Consider the following 12,767-nt stretch of genomic DNA (forward strand, 5'->3'; position numbering starts at 1 on the left):
TTTAATTGCATGTTGTTTTCTTTAAACACTGGACTGCAATTGCAGAATGTGAATACAGCAAAGTACAACAATCCCTTTAAGGAGCACTAATGCTATGACAGTGGAATGTGCATCATCCTGAATGGCTTAGTTGAACCTAACCTATGGTACAGATATATCCTGAACCACTGCTGTCTACTCATGGGATTAAACTAATGCTTTAATTTCAGTCTGGAAAGATGGAATTTATTAAATATATTCATAGTATGTAATTGTTATAAATAGAGCTCTCAAAGACTTAATTAACTTGATGATAACCTCTTTCCAGTCCTGCTATCACTGCAAACTAAGCATGAAGGAAGGTGACCCAGCTGTCTATGCAGAACGTGCTGGATATGACAAATTGTGGCATCCAGGCTGTTTTGTCTGTGGCACCTGTGGTGAACTGCTAGTAGACATGATCTACTTCTGGAAGAATGGTAACCTCTATTGTGGAAGACATTACTGTGATAGTGAAAGACCCCGCTGTGCTGGATGTGATGAGGTAGGAAATATCCTAGTCCTTTCTTCTAGCTCAAAAGTTTGTTCTCCTGATAAGTGTTTAGGAGTTTTACTAAAACATTTCAGTGCAGGAAGATGATATGCCTTCACCAGTATAGTTGATATTTTAGTTACAAAGAACTGAAACCAGTATGGACGCTGCACATTCAGGAAAACCCATAGTTTGCTTTGGATTTGGTGGTGATTCTGCATAATCTATGGGGACATAGGATGCGATATGTGAGGGCAAATTCTCCAACAAGTCACACTTATGCAGTTGTTTCCTTATCAGGGACACCAGGGGCCAAACTGACCCTGGGCAGCACCAGGGAACAGCCCTCCTGGGGCCTCTGGCATCTCTGAGCTCTTGGGAGCAGCATGGAGGCTTTTGGGAAATAAACAATGGTGGAACCACTGGGAATTCCCTGCAAATCACAAAGCATCTAGAGGCTAGGTTTATTAAAAGGTACGCTGTTCAAATGAATGTGCTTGTTCACTTGTACCCTTGTTTGTGTCTTCCTCCTAGCTAATATTCAGCAATGAATATACTCTCGCAGAGGGGCAGAACTGGCATCTGAAACACTTCTGCTGTTTTGATTGTGATTGTGTCCTGGCTGGGATAACCTATATAACAGTGAATGACAAGCCAGTCTGCAAATCCTGCTACATGAAGAACCATGCTGCGGTAAGGTCCTTACAGATGTCTTGGTGTTGTGAAGGAAGGGAATGTAAGTCTGTGGAGTTTCAAACTCTTACTTTTTCTCAGTCTGGGAGTATCTGAAGAGTATAAATTGAATATTTAGGCTTGAGTCAATCATCTTCTTCCCCTTCAGAAAAAAGTAAACCAAAACCCACAACTTTAGGCAGACAAGTGTTTTGTGACTTCATAAACTTGAACAAAAACCACTGCTGGGGTGGAGGGGGGAACCTGTTGGAAAAACACCTTGAACTTAGCCAGTGGTGAAGCAGGGTTTGGTAACAGGAGTAAAGTAGATGAAGATGAGTAATACTACTAAATGTTTATCAGTTGTAATTCATTGAGCCTGCTGGGAATCAACTTCAGCTGCTGCTAAAGGCCTGTAGTTAAATACTGCAATCTAGGTACTTTTGTTTCATTCATTTCTACCCACACATGTTAAAAAGGAGAGTGATTGACAGGATAAAGCTAGAAGTTTGGAAAAGAATGGTAGTTCTTGATTTGTGGTTATGCTGGCAACTAATCTGAGATGATGGTCCATTTATATCTATAACTTAGCTAGCTACTAGCTGGGGGCTCAGTCTAATGTGCACCTAGCTGATTTATATAGTGAATGGAGAAAAAAGTGGTAATCTAGATGGCAGTTAATATTCTGAGGTTGAGGTGAGGAACTGGTTTTTTTGGAGAGGCTTTTTTTTCCTCTTTAACTTTCTCAATCTAAATTATAATTTATGAACAACCAGATTTTAAGATAAATTGCCTTCAAGACTTTCTAATAACCCTTAATTATTTGGCATAACCAAAGAGATGTCAATGCACAGGAAGATTTGTAGCTAATCTCTTCACATATTTAGGTTAATATATGAAGATCTGTGCCGTTTGACATAAAAGGTTTTTATGATGATTTGGGTATTGGGAAGCCCTAACCATAATAACTGTCTAAGCTTGGTCCCTGCAGCAAATAACTTGTGTGTTCATTTTATTATTCTGTGCCCTCAGCTGAATTCTAATCAAAACACTTCAAAAATAAAGAAAAAAATCAAAAGCTGGAGGCTTTTTTTTAAAGGCTTCTTTTAACACTTGTCTCTCTCCTCCAAAAACATTTAAGAGTTCCAGGTTTTATTGCATTTGAAGAGAGCATGTGTGTGTTTCATTTCAGTGTTGTTTTATTTCTCACCAGATCTGCCAGGGCTGTCACAATGCCATAGATCCAGAGGTTCAGCGTGTAAGCTACAACAACTTCAACTGGCATGCTAAGAGGGAATGCTTCCTGTGCTCCTGTTGCAGCAAGTGTCTCATTGGCCAGAAGTTCATATCTATGGAGGGGATGCTTTTCTGCTCAGTGGCATGTAAGGAAAAGATGATGTCCTGAAAGAAGACATGCACAGAACTAATCAAGGATTGCTGTGTTCCAAAGGCTCTTGCATTTCTACTGTAAAATATATAGTGTCAGGGCATTTAAAATTATTGAAAGTATTAAATAGCATTTCCCAAAGATTTTTTTTTAATGTCTAAAGCTTCCTATGTAATCCTCATTTCTTAGCTATAATAATATTTTCTCTTTTGGAATACTGTTTCTGAATCTCACTTCAAATTACTTCATATCACAGAACTGTAAGAAAAAATGTGTTACAAACTCTACATTCTAAGGGAGCTCTTCACTCTGAAGAATCTTTCTGCTGTATCTTGTCTAATGGAACAAGAAAATGTGAAAATGCTCCACTTTATCTTGTTTTGTACGATAAATGTAACTCTTCCATGTTTGGTTTCACTAATTTATCATTTTTATAGTTTATCTGCTTTCATCAAGCACTTTAGACAAAATGATCAGTTTTACTGCCATGTACAGCTTTGTTTTTCTGACTTCAAGTATGCAGACTGAATAACACTTAAAATTTTGCCTTTAATAATTTCTTTGGGTTTGATGCATGGGTTCTTGGGAGAATAGTGACTTCTCATGTCTAGTATTGAAAGTAACTCCTCCAGTAGAAAAATGTTGGCTCATGTTCATGCCTGGAAAAGCTTTAATTTTACAAATACTAAAGTTATGTTATAGATTGGGGTGGGGGGTGTTGGTGTTAGAAAATAAGAGCAGGTCTTGCTTAGATAAAAAAAAAAATTGCCAGAAGTAGTGGGTGTCACTTTAAGCCTTTCAGAACTGGCTTCTGTTTTATATCATGAATGTTCCTTTCCTAAGTTGTGCCTTCTATCAAGAGGGATGTGGCACATAGTACTGTATGCATTTCCAAGAATGTATTTCTGCAAATGGATCCTGCTTTTGATTTCCAAGTTCTGAACCAAAGCATGAAGAAGTCTTTCCCAGAAAACTTCCTGTATCTGAATGAAAAAATTCACAGCTGTGTATTAGCTTTGCTTACTAGATAAACCAAATGTGTGGTCCTTTCTTTTATTTCATAATTATAGACCTACAGTGAAGCTTCTGAGATATCTTTGTGCCAAACACTAAATGGGGAATCTTTGGCCTAAAAAAATGATAAAATAATTAATTTTTAAAGAAAAGTCTATGCAATTCTTATGTTTGATTCCTGTAAGTTTTACGGTGATTGTATTGTAACACCTATAAATAAAACTAGTGGTTTTCACTTTAAATTGTCTACTAATTCTGTTCTTCAGTCTTCTTCAGGGGAGGTGAGGAGGAAAAGAAATGTTCCCTTGCTTACCTTGGACATTATTTCCTAAAAACTGAACACCTGTATCAATCACTGTGTAGTGGTTACTGTCCTCTGTAACATTGTTCATGTGCTTATAGGTGCAAAACAGTGAATCTTGTTCCAACAAATGCACAACTTCAGAACTTAGTGTTATTTTTTGTTCATATAAACTATTTTGAGACGTTGGATGGGAAGTTTTGAATTCATACAAGTGAGGTAATGTGTTGAGAAAATAAAGTGCATTGTGATCCTTTGAGTCCTGTGAAAATAAGACTCACTGAGATACACTGGGATTTTTATGTTATCTTAAGTTATAAACTTTACATCATGTTCTTGAAGCCTGTACAGCTTTTCTCAGAGGTCCTCAGGAAGTACAAAAATATATGTATTTCAGCTCATACCAATAACCTGTATCCTTGCCAGATTTCCTGGTTTAAACCAAGGAACACCGGAATATCTCATTAAGAGAAGGTTTTTCAATGTAAGTGCTACTTAACCTGCACCAGGTTTTGTACTTTAACCTGTACAGGAAATTCTGTGTCTGGGGGAGGGATAAGGTCTTATCTAATGATTATCCATAAGGTAGCTTAACAGTGGCTGGGTTTTATGTGTCTTGAGTACATCTGTCCTCACCCACATCTCTTCTGAAAGATGCAGCTGACTTCTATAAAGAACTGTGAAAAGACCTTTTGCATCTTTCCTTGCCCTTCCTTTGCCACGCTGTGTAACAGCTTTCTCATTAATGTGATTACTTGGACTGATAGCAGTCATACTTTTCACTTTAAATCTTGTTTTGAACAGTTTTGTTTATTAGAATTTATTATTGTATAACCTTCATTTACAAAGCTGAGCTAGAGATACCTCAGGAGTTACTTATTCCATCAAGACACAATTGCTAAGGAAATTTATGTCAAACCAAACAATGTCAATAGTCCATCAACTAGGACTAAGTTTTTCCAGGCCTCTTCCGAAGCATGTTGGCTTGCTGGCTTTAGCTGGCACTTTTCTTGAGTATCTTCCCTTGCTTGCTTGATCCCTCTGGCTGTGCTCCCTGGAACCTGTTGCATCTAGGTGTTTCTCCTATGGGGTATCCCAAGTTTATTTTCTCTTCATGCAGTAGTTGGAAGGGATCATGTCTTGAGAACATCAGGTGTAATGTACAGGTTGTACAGAGAGTAGACAAAGGTACTGCTTGTTACTTCACAATAGGTCAGAGATTATTAGGTGTGCTGAGCTGTTCTTGTAATGAGCTAGGAAAGAATTTATGTTCCTGCAGATAATGCTTTTTTGTGTTAGCTGAAAGATATATCAACATAGTGGAGCTTGAAAACAAGCATTAAAGAGATTTCATTCTGTCACTGTCATAATAAAAATATTGGCCGTAAAGTGTTGGGGTTTTTTCTCTTGGATTTTTTGGCTATTTTATTAGAAGTCCCTTTGGGCCTATTTATCTTAATAAGCTAAGAATAGAAGCTGGAAGCTTTTGCATACTTCAGTAATAAAAATATATACTTTCCAGATGAAATTTTGACCTCTCTTGAATGTTGAAGTTCTTTGCTGAAGAGTAAATCTTTGTTGGTTAGAAAGAGTTATAAGCAGTCATTTTAACAACTAAATCTTTTTATTTAAGGAAGAGCTATCCTGTGCATCTGTAAAATTGAGGCTGGTAAAAGCTTTGCAAAAATTTGAAAGTACAAAGCTAAGGAAACACATCTTTAAATTAGGAATGTATTTGTACATGGTAGGAATAATCTTTTACTGAGATTTGGATTACATTTCAAACTTAGTATGGTTATACATATGCTAGAAACAAAAGAAAAACATCTTTTTATCAGGTCTTATATGTATTTTTACCTTTGGAAATCTAAAGTTTATGTATTTAAAGACATGCTAAAGAGCAGTCTACACAGCAACTTCCCATTTGCTTCCAGAATCATGGGTTTTGAATCTGAACATAGTTAATGGTGTGAAGCAAAATTATCTGACTTTGTAGTAGTGATGGCCATTAGCACAGAAGTGTTTGCTTGCAGAACTAGAAGTACTTGGACACTCCAGACCCTCTGTTCCCAGAACTGGTGAGGTGGGGGTGGCAGCATGGTAACTTTGCTCAATAGCTCTGATAAATCTAGCATGGGTTTGGGATCTAGAGCGAGGAATGGGTGGCAGGAAGGAGGCTGGCAGTCCATGAAAGGGGCAGCGATTCACCCAGCAGCAAGCTCTCCAAGGGACCAGGGACACAATGGCTGCACTGAGAGCAGGATGAGGGAGCTAGTGTGTGTAACAGTTCAAGGGCAGAAATTCAGGTAGAGTGTCCTCAGGTCCTGGGCATGCTCTCCCACCACAGCAGTGTCCCATGCCTTGTTGAATCTCAGTGGAAAGTCATCTTAAAAATCACCTCCACAAGAGCAGTCCTCTGGATCCCAAGCAGAGGGACTTCTTTCTCAGCCCAAGCAAAACACTGACAGAGAAGATTCCAGTCTGGTTGACATCAATATATATATGAATGTTTTTGTGCAGTGAAAAAGGATAGGAGAGGCCAGTAGAAAATCTTTTGCTAGGTTTTGACACCTCTCCGTGTGTCAGGACTGTGGAGTGCCCTGGAACTGACAGGAGCACACTCCAACTGCTTGTCACATATCCATCAGTTTCCATTGAGTGCAAATGTTATTTTCCTTATTGTTTTCAGTGTGAAACACAGGGAAGGTTTGTTCACCTTTTTCTGTGTCTCTCAGTGAGTGAAGTGTTTGTTTCCAGAAGTGAGACGTCTTGATTCAAGACTGTCCTCAAGCATTTTATCTCCAAATTCTCCCTCTCACCTTCTGGGAGAATGTCCCAGCCATCAAGCTGTGGTGTCAGCTCCAAGTAGGCACCCTTCATATAATCCATTGTAGGTAGACCAAAGCAATTAAAAATTCCATATTCAACCTGAACTACCCATGATACTATGTGCAGCTAGTACTACACACAGTACAAAAGCTAATGATTTTTAATGTTAACTGGAAAACACCAAGTTGTATTGCTATGCTATTTGCACTCAGCTGTGAGTAGGGTCACACACAAGTAGATTTGGTGATTTTTGTCTTGCAAAGAGCTGCTTGTTAATTGTATAAAGTTGGAGCCTCTCTGCACTCATTGCATCTACCACCTTATTGCTTAAAGTGCTGAGGCTGAAAAAGTCTATGGGCTGGGGCCTTCTACCTCTGCCTTTACTCCATCCTTCAGCCAAAAAGCAAATTGAGTTTGTTAATTAAGCATAAGGCCAAAAAATGATACTTAGGAGAGTTAAGTGTACTGCCAAAGAGGCCCTAGAAGTGCTACATGGAAAACATATTATCTAATTATCATCAAGTACTGAAAATAACAAGTTCATTTTTTCCATGTCTTTCTTAACATAAAATGGTGGATAAAGGAGCTTTAGGGACCTAAAGTCCAAAATCATCTGAGCCAGGACTAGGCTCAGACTGTAGACTGCCACTCTGTGTTCACTGCCTCACTCACACAAACTGAGCCGGATAGGTTTTACCTCTGGCAAGCACCAACAATACCTGCTTCAGGGTGCCATCACCAGGGCTGCAATGTGACTGCTATGAACAACCATGACAAAGTGTTACAGATCAGTTTCCCCCTTTGCCTCCCCCACTAAAAACAAGTGAAAAAAATAAGAGGATGTTTCTGCTACAAATTAGGCCCAGCATTGTTCAGATTTGGATTCATGCCCAGCATTGTCACAGAAAACTTTTGCACCCAGTTTATGAGAAACTAGTCAGGCTTCATAAATTTGTTAATTTTTCATTTGTTAAAAAAAAAAATGGTGTCACAATAAAGCATCGAGACTATTTATTGGTTGCCCTGACAGAGTTGTTTACACGAGTCAAGACACGATTTTCTGTTGGCACTAAGTGAACTCTGGGAAGCAGCCACCTGATGTTCCTCGGTTCCCCAGCAGATGCCGTCTGTGCTGCGCTCAGCTCACGGGCTGCGGCATCCGCAGGGCAGGGCTCTGGGAAACAGCAGGAAAATCAGTTTTGAACTGAAGGACATGCTCTGAAGGCTTTAAGGAGTAAGCTGAGGACAGGGCTATAAGTCTAGAAGGCAGTGTAGAACTGGAAAACAGCATGACCAATAATTTGGATGGGAGAAAGAGGCTCAATGAAGATATTTTAGAATTAACATATTTTAGAATTAACATGAGCAGAGTGGGAAAACAGAGGGAAAACATGTAATAAGCCAGGGCATAATCCTGAATCATGGAAGCACTGTGAAATAGTTTTGACTTACTATTAAAAGGTAAGAAATGTGGAGTGCTGAAGTTCAATTGCTCTAGAAAAGGAAAATTGATGATGCTGTTTAATTGCTATGAGTAGAAATCAGGCCATGAGGGTAAGAAATGGGCTGCAATAATCAAGGCTGTGAGATAAGAAGAAGAGGATTTCAAGATGACAGGTGGTGAGGAGAGGTGGTTCTTTAGCCCTAATGAGGCATATCTGGAGTTCTGTGTCCAGTTTTGGTCTCCTCAGTACAAGACAGACCTGGAGCTTCTGGAGTGGGTTCAGCTGAGGACAACAAAACTGACTGAGGAGCTGAAGCATCTCTTATGATGAAAGTCTGAAGGAGATGGGCCTTTTCAGCCTTGAGAAGAGACAGCTGAGTGGGGACATCATCAATGTCTATCAGTATTGAGGGGAGGGTGTCAAGGGCATGGGATGCAGGCTCTGCTCAGTGGTGCTGAGCACAAAAAGCAACAGGCAGAAACTACTGCTCAGGAGCTGCATCCCATATTCACCTGTGTATAAGAAAGGACTTTACTGTGCAGGTGACTGCACTGGAACAGTCTGCTCAGAGAGGTTGTAGAGTCTGCCTCACTAGAGATATTCAAGAACCACCTGTACACAATCCTGTGCCATGTGGTCTGCATGACCCTGCTTGAGAAGGGAAGTTGGACCAGATAACCCCTGTGCTCCTTTCCAGTCTTACCCATTCAGTGATTCTGTGATTCAGCAGTAATCCATGCTTGTAATGTTGCACACTTACATCTAAAAAGTTATGTCTTACACCTGTAAGGTGATTAACAGGTGTGCCTCATTTCAGTAAAGCAACAGTGGCCTTGTGTGCTAATGGTCTGTTGCAGTGTGCTGCAGTGTGCTGCCTGAGGTCAGCTTTATGACTCTTCCTAGCAAGGAGATCTGGTTCTGAGGAATTTCACATCTCATTCAGAGGAATTAGAGCACTGGTAACAGCTAAGCAACATAAAAGCAAAATCAAGTGTCCATCTTTTAACTGTGGAATCAGTTTTTGAGAGCTCATTACATCACACAAAGATTTAAACTGAAGAGACTGGAGTCACCCAGTTCAATCCTCTGCTGAAGGCCGGATAAAATTTGTGGGCACATTGTTACTCAGGGCCTTGTCCAGCCAAGTCACAGTCACAACCTGCTTATTCCAATGACAATTTTAATTTAGTTGTATTTATCTCCTGGCCTGCTCTGGTTTTCACTGTCACACATCCCTGAAAAGGTAACTACCAGCTGCCATTTCTCCCTCCAGCTAAGATCATTGCTCCATAGCATCTTTCTTACAACAGTCAAAGCCTTTCCAAGTACCTGAACCAAAGCTGCTTAGCTCCCAGAGGCTTTGTGATTGACAATCTAATTGTACTATATTAATTTGCAGCAAGAGCTTCTCCTTTAGAGACTTCAAAGAATCTAATTGGGAAACCATACTTGTAAATGTATTTATGACTTTTATCATCATCTTCATTTACTGTGTAGCAGAGACTCCACACAGGCAAGAACTCTGAGGGTTTCTGTGGCTTAATACATTCTCTGACTAATGCATTTCCCATGATTTGGGAATTCATTAGGTCTTACTTGCCCATGTGAAATTTATGTTGTCTATTAAGAGGCTGAGGCTCAGCAGAGGTTCAGCATCAACAGACAAAACTTGTTTTGCAAGTTTTTTGAAACTTTTAGGAACTTAACATTAGATGTCTATCCCCCTGCCAAATTTGGCTGAGGTTGCAGGAGAAGAGGCTCCTCTGTCTCACACACAGACCGCCTACATGGCAAACACATCCACACGTGACTCAGTCCGGAGAGTCTTTCCAAAAGTACCTTAACCAACACTTCAGTGTGGTCTGCACCCATTTCTAGCTGACACTAGCAAGCTTCAGATCAGGCAGAAAAGTCCACATTCAGCATTTGCAGCATTTCCTACGGGTGTGTTTTGGTGGGGTGACCCTCTGTTCAACCTTATGGCTCTAACCTTTACCGCATTTCACATTCTGGACCCAAAAATGGCACATTCTGACAGGCAAGATTCAGGTACTGACACTTTTTAGTTATTTCATGCAGAAATTTGACTCAATGGAAGCTACTGAGGCTTATCTTTTTTCAGTTGGATACATTCATCAAAGAAAATATGGAAAAAAGTCAACAACATAGCTTAAAGTTCCAGCTGAAACAAGCTGGGAGGTATTTTTAATTACTAAGTTTGGTGGTGTATTCAGGAGACAAATCAAGAATAATCAGTAAGAATAAAATCAGCAAACAGTTCATCAGTTCTTAGAAAACATTTTAATGACCTTTCAGAATGGGGAGCCAGAACATTGTGGGCAGAATGCAAACAGCATCTCTCTCATTCCAGGAATTCAATGCACTTTTTTCGCTTCAAAAACTCTCAATATGATAGGCATTCAGAAGTTTTTCTGGCCACTTTTGTGGACTTGCATCTATTCCTTTTCTTCTTTGTTTTATTTTGGTTAGGGTTTTTTTAATGTGTTAGGGAAATTATCTCTAAAACTGAATATTCCTCTGTAGATATCTTAGTTACAGCAAACAGGCAGGTTCTTAACCCACCCTAATTTAACTGCAATGCATGGAAAGTATCAATATAGACTGCTTGGAATCCTTTTTATTCTCTTACCTCTTTCTAAAATCACAAGGAATCAGCATAGTTTAGCAGACTGCAGAGTATGACTGCAAAGCAGAAACATCCAACATCTAATTCCAGTCGCTGGCTGAATGCAACAGACATTGTCTACATTCCTTGGGCATTCTGCTCCTCCATTCCCATCCTATGTGAGATGGCTGTAACAGCAACTTCACGGGATATTTAGAGGCCTGGTTCACTCTAACCAGTAAAGTTTATTGAATCTGTAAACTGTATAACTGCAGTGCAGTTCTATAAATGGTCTTAACAGTCTTTTCTGAAATACCTTTTCTTTTCATTTTGAAATTCTCATATAAACTGCCAAACAGAATCTGGGCTTTATATTTAGGAAGCCTGTAATCATTCCATGAAGTTTAAGAAATCTGGCAGTGATCTGGAAAACTTAGGAAGGTTACCAGAGGAATGCAGAAGTGCCTTGTATGGTAGTGGAGAGTAGAAACAGTACATATTATGATAATACAGCCCAGCTCTTGTCTTTGGGCTGGGCCTTGGTTGTATAGCTCTGCCTGAATCTGAAAGGCATGGCAGTGTAAACATCACCCAGAGATTCTCTTAAACATTTGTAAATAGTTCAGCAATTTTGAGAAACGGGGTGGAGCCTGCAGATGGCTAAAGAAAGAAGCATTATTCTCATGCTTGCTGAACTCACTGTCCCAAGCCCAGTTCTGATCCTAATGTAAACCACTGCCACTTGCCTTCAGGCACAGTTGTACAACGTGTGTCTGACCAGACTTGGAAAGCACACGCTGTTCCAGAGAGGGCTGTGCTGCACCAGCCTGACCCAAATGTGATACCCAAAACTGAGGATTTCTTTCTACTTGGCAAGAAAAGGTGCAGCATTGAGTGTATTGTGGGTGGCTTGGAAGAGATGAAACTTATTTTTTACTGAAAACTAGTTCTGGAAACCAGAAATCCTGAGGTGTCATCTTGAGGCTGGGTTTTCTTTATCTCACTGCTAATCACTTAGAGAAAGTGAAAACTTTTCTAGTTCTGTGGTTTAATTTTCTTTAATTAGAATGGAGGCACCAATGTTTCTGGAACCTTCTGAAGTCAATGTATAGTTTTAAAATAACTTGAAGATGAAAGGTAGTAAATGTTTACTCCAGGTGACTGTGTTTTCAACATTCCAGTTTCACAGAACTCAATATGGAAATTTGCTTGGCTGACAATATCTGGCTATTACATCTAGGCCTTGAGGCTCTAGTTGCACGTTGCCACTCAGCTCCCCTGCTCTGAATCTTGGCTCAAGGTGTGGTATGTTTTATTTCAGAAATACCCTGATGCTGTTACTGCAGGTAAATTTTAGTTCTCAGTTCAGCCAATTGAACTTGTATACTGAGTTAGCTGCAGCTATTTATTTACTTACTAGAAGACAACATTTAAATAAAGAATGAAGTAAAATCAAAAATAATCAAATAAAAGTTTTTAAAAGCCCAATATCCTTTAATCCAACATATTCCCAAATGGTCTCATTAGGATTGCATGATTAGAAGTGCTATTTGCTATAGCAGCACTACACTAGTCTGCACTCCTAATCATTCAGAGAACATCTATGGGTGGGCAATCTCATTAGTGCAGGAAAATGTTGTATTAGCAAGTGTTCCATCTTTCAAACTGATTAGAACAGGTCCCTGCTGACAGAAGTCTGTGGAAAGGGAATAGGATGTGGAATTTTAGGCTCCCATTTCGGAGGAGCCTGCCAGCAGTCCTCATACGTGGTGGTACACAGGTCTCAGTCCCATTAGCAGAGGTAATAGGAAGACAGAGCTCTTTGGGAGGGGTTCTCTTGGGACTCCAGTAACAGGACAGGAATTAGAAGCCTCCGAGGAATGTCAGAGTCCCACCCCATCAGCTACCCCATATCCTTCACTTTCCATTCATAGCGATAGGGCTGACATCCACAAGTGAGGCAACACTGAGTCATCAGTCAT

At 39.8% G+C, this 12,767-nt stretch overlaps 1 protein-coding gene across 1 annotated transcript in view; it reads left to right on the top strand.

Annotated features, from left to right (window-relative positions):
• The window catches only part of TES (testin LIM domain protein), a 28,419-nt gene extending 24,618 nt beyond the window's left edge, over positions 1-3,801 (top strand). Inside the window, exons 5-7 of the mRNA XM_058805376.1 lie at positions 308-523; positions 1,046-1,204; positions 2,397-3,801. Of these exons, the coding sequence (XP_058661359.1) occupies positions 308-523; positions 1,046-1,204; positions 2,397-2,588 (567 nt within the window). The 3' untranslated portion in view covers positions 2,589-3,801. The remainder of the gene's footprint in view (positions 1-307; positions 524-1,045; positions 1,205-2,396) is intronic.
• Positions 3,802-12,767: the final 8,966 nt, after the last annotated feature.

Source organism: Ammospiza caudacuta, chromosome 5 (genome assembly GCF_027887145.1).
Source record: "Ammospiza caudacuta isolate bAmmCau1 chromosome 5, bAmmCau1.pri, whole genome shotgun sequence".
Lineage (NCBI taxonomy): Eukaryota > Metazoa > Chordata > Aves > Passeriformes > Passerellidae > Ammospiza > Ammospiza caudacuta.